At 42.5% G+C, this 11,731-nt stretch overlaps 1 protein-coding gene across 1 annotated transcript in view; it reads right to left on the minus strand.

Annotated features, from left to right (window-relative positions):
- The window catches only part of ralgapa1 (Ral GTPase activating protein catalytic subunit alpha 1), a 171,500-nt gene extending 164,205 nt beyond the window's left edge, over positions 1-7,295 (minus strand). The window contains exon 1 of the mRNA XM_063183617.1: positions 6,930-7,295. Coding sequence (XP_063039687.1) covers positions 6,930-7,035 — 106 coding nt within the window. The 5' untranslated portion in view covers positions 7,036-7,295. The remainder of the gene's footprint in view (positions 1-6,929) is intronic.
- Positions 7,296-11,731: the final 4,436 nt, after the last annotated feature.

Raw genomic sequence — 11,731 nt, forward strand, 5'->3', positions numbered from 1 at the left:
ATCCATCCATCCATCCATCCATCCATCTTCATATTGTAACTGTGTGCTTGTGCCGTGTGCGTAGCCTTATTTCAGAAAAGGCTGGTATGTTGATCTTACTAGTCAAACACATACTGACTAAAAGGCTACTAATTTGGTCTTTTCTACCAGCCAAACTGCTTGTAGCCAAGATGTGTTAGTTAGGTAGCCAGTAGCCTACTGTCATGTCTTTTATAAGGAGCACATTTGTATTACTAACCTATAGCACATGAAAGGCTCCAGGTCTTTTAAAATAATATAATAATAATAATAATAATAATAATAATAATAATAATAATAATAATAATGATTATTGTTGCTATTAGGCCTATTATTGCTATTGTTATTATTTTTAATAATTATTTTTTAAAGCTGAGGTGCGTGTGTGTATGGGGTGGTGAAAACATTTGGGTGCACCTAAATTTTGTGCTGGTGCACCTAAAAAAAAAATTTAGGCACACCAGTGCAACCAGTGCAAAAAGTTAGTCTGGAGCCCTGCTTAGCTGACTCAAAGTCAAAGTGACTTACAGATTTTACAGAGTATTGGTTACAGTCCCTGGAGCATTGCAGGGTTAGGTGCCTCGCTTGAGGGCACCTCATGAAGGGAGGAAGGGATTGGTAAGGGTTGAACCTGCAACTCTCTGATTGAAAGTCCAACTCCCTAATCATTACACCACGACTGCCAGTCATATTCCCCCCATGCCCTCGCCTGGAGAGTCAGACATAAAAAGTTCAGTCTGGCATCGCAAAATTCAGAACCTGGGGGCTGTGGGTGGGACGGGACCAATCCAGTGTTGTGCATTGTGATTGGAGAATGGGTTTGGGTCTGGCCTGCAAGGGTGCAATAATAGCTAGCCAAAAATACTTTCAACCGCTAGGCGAATTTGTGTAGTTTACGAGGCTACACATGCCCTGGACTGACCAGAACCATGTTAGATGCAAAACTATTGATGTGGGGATGATGAGAATTTGGTTGGATGTTGACTGCTGAATTTGCAGTAGTGCTGTCCAGGCTGAACACCTTGTCGTAGAAGAGAAGGGATTCATTGAAAAGGGCACTGCTCCTGTATGAGTAGTAAGAGCAGGTATGCTGACAAGAAGCGACAAAAGGGTCAGTTGTCCCACACCACGGGAAAGAGGGGGGCCAGAATTGGTACCCTATTACATTGTGTATATTAAGGGGGGGGGGCTTCAGATGATTTTGTCCCGGCCCGGGTCAAAGCTGTCAGCGGCCCAGAGTAAGAGGCTAATGAAATCAGGGGTGAATTTCTCGAAACCAAAGTTGCTTACTACATTGGCTACTTCGTTGCTTTCAATGCATTTTCCCATTGGCAACTAACGAAGTTGCTAACAGGCTAACAACTTCCCTTTTGAGAAACTCACCCCAGGACAGTAGCAGCAGGGTGGCTCCCCTCTGTGCATCTGTTTGCCAGGCAACATGCATTTTCACTTCTTTCAGTTGCAACTATCCGACCTCTTCTTCCTCAAAATGTATAAACTAAAGCTCACTAGAATTACAAGTAGCCATAATACTGTGTGTGCGATGCAGAGAGCACAATATTTGCTAGCATTGTGCTGCAGTATTTGAACGTCTCGATGTGTAAACATGATGAATCATGAAGGTGTACACTACGGCCATAGAAAACAGGTGCCAATGAATGATTTTCCTGCGGGGCAGTTTTGTTTACAGTACCTTCAAGACGCTATAAAAGATGCTAAACGCTGTTTATTCAACTGTCATGTCATTTCTGCATTCCATACCAACACAGTCTTCCCTACACACCACAGTCAGGTGGGCCAGATGTGACTGATGATTTCTAGCCAAAATGTCATTCAGTGTAACGGATACCTTCTGCTGACTGTAACTGTAAAAAGCATGACTCTTTTTATTTAATTTTTTTCCAGTGAATTCATGAAAGCCTCGGCTGTCATCCATCCATTCACTTGAAACAATTTAAAAATCTTATTTTTTTACAGTTACAGTCAGCAGAAGGTATCCGTTACACTGAATGACAGCTGCTTTTTGGACGTCTTTGACCCTCAACCACAACCTGGAGGCCCTTAATCCTGCCCAATTTCAAACAAATTGTATTGATATCTATGGCCATAAATCTACAGAAAAAAAACATCCACTGTCCTTTTTTCACCTGCAGACGGCCATCCTAAACAGCCCAATACGGCGGGAGACCGCTCAGTCTGGCAACACTGACCACACAGCTCTTGAAAGGTGTTGAACTACTCAGCTGATTTACTGGTTTACACTTACGATGCAATTAAAAAAGATCAATTAACAAAATAAACGGACACGAAATTAGTATAATCTTCTGTCCGATCGGTGACATTTTCTTTAGTGTTTAGTTACCTGGGCTATATTCTGTCAGCTGTGCAAACATTTCTACTGCACTTAATGTGAATTATAGTAAATAAAACACCCACACCAAACAAAACAAAACAAACAAGTCCTCCAATCTATAAACAGCTCAGCACCTACACTTGGACTGGTGAATGGTTGGCAGCAGGTTTGTTTCCAGTGCTGCATTCAGATCGGGGTGCACTGCCCACTTCAAACCGCTTATCATGGTTGGTGCCATGCGGGCTGACCTTTCCAATCAGGCCAACACTGCAGCCCCTCGCTGAGCCTTCTCCACCCTTCACCCTGACTGGCTGCCTGCCTTGACCTGCTATGCAGAATGTATGCACGGACTCACGCAGACACGCAGACGCGCACACACACGCAGACACGCAGACGCGCACACACACACACACACACACACACACACACACACACACACACACACACACACACACACACAGTCCATCTTTCCTTATCAGCATGCCCTGCCTGAAATGACCACTCACTCACCTTAACCACACATACACACACAAAGTTTGTTTGTTTATTTGCGCGTGGGTGTGGGTGGGGTGGCCATATTCTGGCAGACTTTGATAATTATATCCCCGAAACGCGGAGCGTCGGGGATGTAATGGTTTTGCGTGCGCCGCCGCCGCGTCCGCCGCGTCCGCCGCCGCGTCCGCCGCCGCGTAAGGTCTTTCGTGTTAACGCGATAACTTTTGAACGGATGTTTGGATTTGTCCCAGATTTTTTGGGTGAATGCTCTAGGGCAGGTTCATGAACTGATTCGAGTTTGGAGGTCAACACTTTCAAGATGGCCGAATTCAAGATGGCCGAATTTTTGTTTGGTCCATAACTTCTGACCGGGTGGATGGATTTGTCCCAGATTTGGTGTGTGAATGCTCTAGGGTAGGTTCATGAACTGCTTCGAGTTGGGAGGTCAACACTTTCAAGATGGCCGAATTCAAGATGGCCGAATTTTTGTTTGGTCCATAACTTCTGACCGGGTGGATGGATTTGTCCCAGATTTGGTGTGTGAATGCTCTAGGGTAGGTCCATGAACTGATTCGAGTTTGGAGGTCAACACTGTCAAGATGGCTGAATTCAAGATGGCCGAATTATTGTTTTGCCCATAACTACTGACCGGGTGGATGGATTTGTCCCAGATTTGGTGTGTGAATGCTCTAGGGTAGGTTCATGAATTGATTCGAGTTTGGAGGTCAACACTTTCAAGATGGCTGAATTCAAGATGGCCGAATTATTGTTTGGCCCATAACTACTGACCGGGTGGATGGATTTGTCCCAGATTTTGTGTGTGAATGCTCTAGGGTAGGTTCATGAACTGATTCGAGTTTGGAAGACAACACTTTCAAAATGGCGGAATTTTCTTTTGGCCCATAACTTCTGACTGGGTGGATTGATTTGCCCGGTAACACCTTATTTTAATGGTTCACCATTTCAGTGAATCTACCATATTAGGTACAGTGTAATAACCAATGTAACAATATTTAATACCATGTAATACTAGTGTAATACCAGTGTAACAATATGCAATATCAGGTACAGTGTAATAACGAGTGTAACAGTATGCAATACCATGTAATATAGTGTAATACCAGTGTAACAATATGCAATACCATGTAATACCACTTACGCACAAACACATGATGTAAGTAAAACTATTACATTGTATTAAATATTGTTACACTGGTTATTACACTGTACCTAATGTGGTATATCCACTGAACCATTAAAACAGTTTTACCATTTGCCCCATTTTTTGCTTCATTTTCACAATAGTCGATTGGTTTTAAGCCTATGCACGTCATGTCACGTCTGTATGTATCATATACGTTTACGAAATGGTGGACGGGAGTGGTAGGAATGATGGGGGACTGGAAGCGTCGCGTTTCGGGGATATACCTTAAGCAGTCGAAGGCGACTGCACAGGCAGTCTAGTTATCCTTAAGGACCAGTGTCTGTCATTTTTTACTAGCTTATCTCCAGAATGTATTTAACCCATTCACAAATGTCATCTTTTGCATGAATAATCCCCATCACCATCAAGTGTGTTTAAGTGTCAGCCAAACAGCACAAATTAAAATCTCATCATCCCTCACTCTCCTGAATCCTAACACACAACCACTGACACACACACACACTGACACACACACACTGACACACACACACACACATACACACACACACACACACACACACACACACACACACACACATACACACTTCACTCCATCCATACTAGTCAGTGGCGCTAAGAGATCAGCTACCGCAGACCAGGGCTGCAGTCAGTTTGCTTTGAGCCAACAATGTTTGCTGATCTGTATCAGAGCCAGCTAGCACAGCACAGCACGGTGTGGCGCACACAAGCACACACACACACACACACACACACACACACACACACACACACACACACACACACACACACACAGGCCGTAATGCTTTTTCAGACAGAGCTGGGCTGGGCACACCCATCAGGAGAGCTCAGGGGAACTCAGGTCCATTTCCCCTCTCTACCAAATGCAACGTCTCTGTTGGTGCGGTGGCTGCACCGAGAGGAAACACACTCAGGACTTAGGAGAGGAGGGGAGAGGAGGGGAGAGGAGGGACACGGCCCAGAGAACAGAGGAGAGAGAACAGACGACTCCAGGTGAAGTGGCACTCCAAAAAAGTAAACAAACACAGACCAAACAAATAAAACAGGCAATCACCTCCTGGTGGGACATCAGGATGCAGAACCAACAGCCATCTTCCTCTTGAACACACAGCTAGGCTAGTCAATTACTTACATCCCAATTTCACATTACTGCCATGTACTGCCCCCCTTAGCAACCATCACTGTGTCAAGTTTCATCGTAAGCTTGATTACCCCTTCAACGAAATGTCTAGGATAATCACAACAAACTACTGCACTCAGTGTTTAAATTAAAACTTTGCTTTCAAACAGAACCTCCCTGGTCAAAAAAAAGGAATAATAAAAACACCACTCCATCATCTAATCAACAGCAGCTATTTAGCTTGTCGACAGGCCTCCAACACATTAGCCCCAGGCTATGCTGCTTAACTTCAGCACTGGGCCGATTCCCTTCCCTGGGGCCACTGATTGGTAATGTGCAAGGATATGGATGTGCCCCTCTCTCTTCCCCCACTCCCACCACCCAACATTGCTCACTGGCACAGGGGCACGGTCATGCCACGCCAACCTTTGTTCCCAGTTCCCACACTACTGGCTACTGTTGCACAGTGGAAACAGGAACACTGCTGCTAACTGTACACGGCACAATAGAGGAAGCCAGTTCATGCGCTCCAGGGATGCAGCGTCTGTCTGTCAGTCCCCAGTTACATCTCCACACAGGGCTTTCATCACAGTCAGTCCTTCAAACACATACATCCATGGATTAACAATGGGCAAAAAAGGGAAAAATACACTTTTTTAACACTGGCACGTCAGAAACATTTGTGGTTTGGAAGTTGGATTAAGGGACTTGTTTGGACTTGGTTGGACGGACTGTGCTGGACGGGAGAAGCCGGAGCAACAATCATACGAACCAGGAAACGCTTGTTGCCTCTAATCCAAACACAGAGGCCCCTACTGGGAATATGCTCTGAGATCTTGCCCCCTCTCCCACTTTCCTGTTCGCTCCCAGAGGAAGCCCTGGTTTATTTCTGTTGTTCTGTGACAGTCCACCCAGCCAGCACTCCAAGAGCCAAGCCTATCCTTCAAATTCCTCTGCCCCTCTGTCTCCAGTCCCAAGCATTCCATCCTCTCTCTCTCTCTCTCTCTCTCTCTCTCTCTCTCTCTCTCTCTCTCTCATGCAAGGACACTACATACAATTTAATACACTTTCAAATATAGAAATATTTCCCTATATTCCACAAATTGACTTAGCTGACAATTGTTTATCAATGCAAATGGATATCAAATGCATGTGTTCAATCACTGCCTGCAGCAGAATCATCTCCAATTCATAAGCTCCATAAACATAACTGTTCCCTTGTTTACTGCTGTGGCAGCGATGTGAAAACATTTCATTCAAACCTTGCAACTTTTTGGAGATAAAAACAAACCCACGCCACACTAGAGAAACGAACCCAATGAATCTTGTCATGTTCGGTCAAAATGCAACGAAGAATTGTGCCGAGAGAGGTCAAACATACACGAATGAACAAAGCATCCCAGGTGAAAGTGACACTCCATCTCCATCAACGTCATGTTCCAGGACATTTTTGTTACGTGGATTTTCGAGACAGGGCGCAAGTTTTAACGCCTTCAGCGACATTTGCTGTCTGCAAACGTGGTACACATTAGCATTCAGAGGCCATTCGTCAATTCAGCCACAGCACATCAATATGTCACTTCAGGAGTCCCATCATCACTAATGACTTTAAATTTCAGCAGACATCCCACAACCTGCATTCCACAAAGCTAAATCACTGGATAGCCAACGGAGAGATACACATCATGACTAGCGAGAGAGCTAGCGAACTGAACAGCCTCCAGACACTGAGTACCGATATGCATACTTTGCCGACTCACCTATAACGATCCGCAGATGTTTCAGTCGTGTCAGGACATCCTTTTTTGGATCCAAGACTTTCTGTGTCGATTTTTTGACATCCCCATGAGGCTTTTTTGAAAACATTCCGAGGGGAAATAATTTACAGGAGGGTGAGAACCCCAGCTAATCTTCAGATGATGGCTAGCTGCAATGGCTCTGGGTCTTTTTTCATTTGCTTCGCAGGAATTTCACGATCGAACGTGTGTTCTAAAACCTAAATAAATTAGAAATCCTTGAGGAGAGGTGTTCATTTTGCAAGAAGAATGTAAAATGAAATGTTGCCACCTTATCCGTAGCTACAACACTCAACACACCTCTTCCGAACCAGAATAATCTCAAAACATGGCGGAATTCAGGAGGAGAAAAACAAGTTAATGGATAACAGAGCAATTCAACACAGCAACTTGATGCCATCCACCTATCCCAGCTTACTCTATTATTACCCAAACTTGCAAATGAACCATTGCACGATAGTAACGTTTGCATTCATATGTACAATTTATATTACTCTGCTCTTGTGGATATGATTCATATACAACTTTTTTTGCGAGCACCCGCCCCTAAATGCATAAAACGAGGGGCTGCATTGCCTCAATATTTTACAACCAAGATTTTCATTTCAATGCATCATAGCCAATGTTACACTAGCAGTGATGGAATGAGATTTGCACATTTGGGAACACCCAAATTGTAACAATCTCTGTAAAAACTTCTATCTGTATCATTGTTTGATTAATACAGTCTGTAGATGCTGAAGACTCGAACTTAAACACTTGTGAGCTTTGCTACCCTCTGCTGGATTAAATAGTGAATTTGGTTTCCCTCTTGTGCTGAACTCAACATGGCCTGACCAAAGTTCTTGGCCTGACATGCAAAAGCAGACAAATTGGAATGAGAACATGAAACTCCTGCCTCTGCCTTGAGTTGCCATGCCTCTGTCATGAAATGTATTGACACCATTGAGAGTAAATAGAATGGAGGCCAAAATTCTATTTCATTGTTGAAGCCAAGTTGGAGCCAAGGTTGGACCCAAAAAGACCAAAAAATGGCCAAATCCCATTCATTCCTATGAGAGACATAAAACCCTGTATCTCCCTTAAATGCCACTCCAGGGGGATCATTTTTCGCTCAACTAGTAGGTCCCCTTGCTCTCCAACTTACCAGGGTGGTGATTTTTTGTGGTGATGTTTTATTTTAGAGAGATATTAAAAGTTAAATTGACCAATGAGCATCAGAACATGGTTTGATTGACCGTTAGAAGTCTTGTTGTTGTCCAATCAGCACCTGCGTTTGGCGTTGCTAAGGTGGAATGTAAGTTGGAATGTTCCCAAATCTGGCTTCAAAGCGTTGAATGGCAAATAGCGTTGATTTGGCGTCCATTCTATTTACTGTCAATGATTTACACACATCGACATCTTAAATGAAACCCACAAAGGAGATAATAGGAATGCATGGCCCTTAACCAACAAACAGCTAGGCCTATGTCTTAGCATAATTTGTAGTAGCCTAGGCCTACATCTAGCCAGGCTGTTTCAGTGACCACCATCTCATGTTACATTGTTATAACACTGGTTGTCACCTTTCAGACTGATGGCCTATACAAGTCGAGTCAAGTCAAGTGTACAGGGTTAGCACAGAAGTTTGAAATTGCGTTTGACCAGTCTCTGATGCGGAATTAAACTAAACATAGGCCTACATATAAGACATTGACAAAAATCACACACACACACACACACACACACACACACACACACACACACACACACACACACACACACACACACACACACACTGCAGTAAAAACATACATGAATTTACATACACTGGTTAGCTCAAAATAGTCGAGGACGCCAAGTGTTTTAGTAGGGTTCTTGACAACTGTTAAAGTGATGGCTTTTTCAATGACACTCAACTGTGTTTCTATCTCTGAAATATTTTATACCTTTGATGACAATGTTGCAGACATAGTGCCTAGTGTAATATAGGCCTACTGTATATACAGTACAGGCCGAAAATGTGGGCTCACCTTCTCATTTAATGTATTCTCTTTATATTTGTCGCTTTTTGCAGAACTTAGTACATTTTCAGGGAGGGCATCAAAACTGTGAATGAACACATATATAATTTTGTGCGTGGCAAAAAAATGAAAATATATAAAAAACAAAAACATATATTTAAAAAAATATTTTAAAAAAAATGCCAAACAGTGACGTCAACACAGTAAAGCTGAGGGCTCCACATGTTTCAACAAGCTTATTTTTATATTTTCAAGTAAAAATGCCCAGTCAGTCGAGTCAATTTGAATTGATACAAGCAATACAAGAGAGATTTTCTTGATCTGATAATGGGTCACTTGGTCAGCATAGCTGGTTATCTAGGTGAAACAGTGATACAAAAAGTGGAAGTAAAACTGAAAATCACTGCCACAGATTCCCTCCAACACAGGTTTGACCTCTCCAAGTAAATGGCTATGACTCAATATCAGATCAAGAAAATGTCTGTAATATGCTTGTAATGGCAAGTGTTTAAGACTAGGTTTTAGGTCTCAAAATTCTACTTCTACAATTCTAGTGAGTTACTGGAGGACCTTAATGTTCAATTAGGATTGACATGACTGACTGGGCATTTTTATTTGAAAATAGACAAAAATAAGCTTATTGAAATGTGTGGGGCCATCAATTGTGCCGTTTTGACGTCAGGTTATTAGACAGCTGACATTGCTTTTGGACAACAGCTAGAATTATATTCTTTGGTAAGCACGTAATTCTCCATGTGTTCAATCAGTTTTGATGCCCTGCATGAAAATACACAATGAAAATCCACGAAAATAAAGAGAATGCATAAATGAGAAGGTGAGTCCACACTTTTGGCCTGTACTATGTGGCTATATTTGTTGTACAGTTGCTTACCCTTTTTGTCATTATCTAATGTAACAACTGTTATCTGTTATCTGTTGGGCAGTCATGGGTAAGCGGTTAGAGTGTCGGACTTGTAGAGCTAACCCAAAGGTTGCCGGTTCAACTCCCGACCCGCCAGGTTGGTGGGGGGAGTAATCAACCAGTGCTCTTCCCCATCCTTCTCCATGACTGAGGTACCCTGAGCATGGTACCGTCCCGCTGCACTGCTCTCTTGCATTGGGGGCTACCCCCTTGCACGGGTGAGGCATAGATGCAATTTTGTTGTGTGCAGTGTGCAGTGAACACTTGTGTGCTGTGGAGTGCTGTGTCACAATGACAATGGGAGTTGGAGTTTCCCAGTTGGTCTTTCACTTCACTTTCACAATTTTGCAGTGCCTAATATAGGGCCTATCATACTGTACATGTGGCTGTATTTGTACAGTTGCTTACCTTTTTTGTCATTAGGCCTATGTTACAGCTGTTATCTAGGCTAACTATCTAAAGTTAAAACTGTTATGTGACTAAGCATTTTGGCTTTCATTTCATGTAATTTTGTTTTTTTGTATTGTTGTTTTTTTTTATTTGTTTTGTAAGTGCTTTCAATGTCATTGTGATAGTGCAAATTGTTGGTTTTAGTGAATAATGCATATTTTATCAGGTATTGTAAACAGAGATGTTCTTTTGGGACTGAGGAAAACTTTGTTATGGTGTTCTATTCTATTCTATTCTATTCTATTCTATTCTATTCTATTCTATTCTATTCTATTCTATTCTATTCTGTTCTGTTCTATTCATTCAAATTCCACATTCCAAATTCATATCCTTGTATTCCCCCTGTAGTGAGTGACAAAGATGAAGTGGTGCAGTATGTAGCCAGGGGTGCATTTCTCAAAGCCATAGTTGATAACTATGTTAACTACCTTGTTGTTTGCAATGCAATTTTCCATTGAGAACTACCCAAGTTGATAACTGGCTAACAACTATGCTTTTGAGAAACACACCCCAGACTTGAGTGTGCCCAGTGATGTAGTTTTGAATTGTGACCAGCAGAGTATGCTATTGTTCACCACCTGTAAGCACCATGGACAGACCCATATTCACAGCACAACACAGCACTCACCTTCAACGCATTTACAACTTTTCTGTGTGTGTGTGTGTGTGTGTGTGTGTGTGTGTGTGTGTGTGTGTGTGTGTGTGTGTGTGTGTGTGTGTGTGTGTGTGTGTGTGTGTGTGTGTGTGTGTGTGTGGTGATGTCATAACGTTATAATCTCAGGAATCCTGATATGGGAATGGAAACTGATATAAAATGGAATGGGTGGGCCTACTGCTGTGTGATTGCAGGACTGGATGGTGGCCAGACTAAAAAAAATACCATGGTGTTGGGGAGTGGGATCAAGTGGTGGGGTAGAAGAAATGAGAAGAAATGTGCTCTCGAGAGAATATGTAGCCTATATTTGTGTTTAAAATTGAATATCACAAATATTCTTTAAAGGTGTGAAACTGAGAATTGGCATTGAAGTAGAATGGACATGTTATGGTTGTATATGGTAGGCCTATGCCTACAACTTTATTGGGCCTTCTGGAACTGGGACCACAATCTGGGAACAAATATTTTCATATTTTATATTTTTCAAAAGCAGAGGTACTTTGTGCAATTGCTTAGCCCACCAAACAGAAAATGTAGGCCTAAAGGACATTCTAAAATGTTGTGCATGTTCAGAAAAGCAGGCCCTATTGAAAATGCCCAATGGCAAATAGTGCCAGAAAAGATTTCTCCTATTCCCGTTAAAGCATTTACAGCATGTTGTACACGGGGATCATGGTAAGCTTTGCATCAACATTCCTTTTATATTACACATTATTGACTCAACTCCATCCAACAT

The sequence above is a fragment of the Engraulis encrasicolus genome, chromosome 19, assembly GCF_034702125.1.
Source record: "Engraulis encrasicolus isolate BLACKSEA-1 chromosome 19, IST_EnEncr_1.0, whole genome shotgun sequence".
Taxonomy (NCBI): Eukaryota; Metazoa; Chordata; class Actinopteri; order Clupeiformes; family Engraulidae; genus Engraulis; species Engraulis encrasicolus.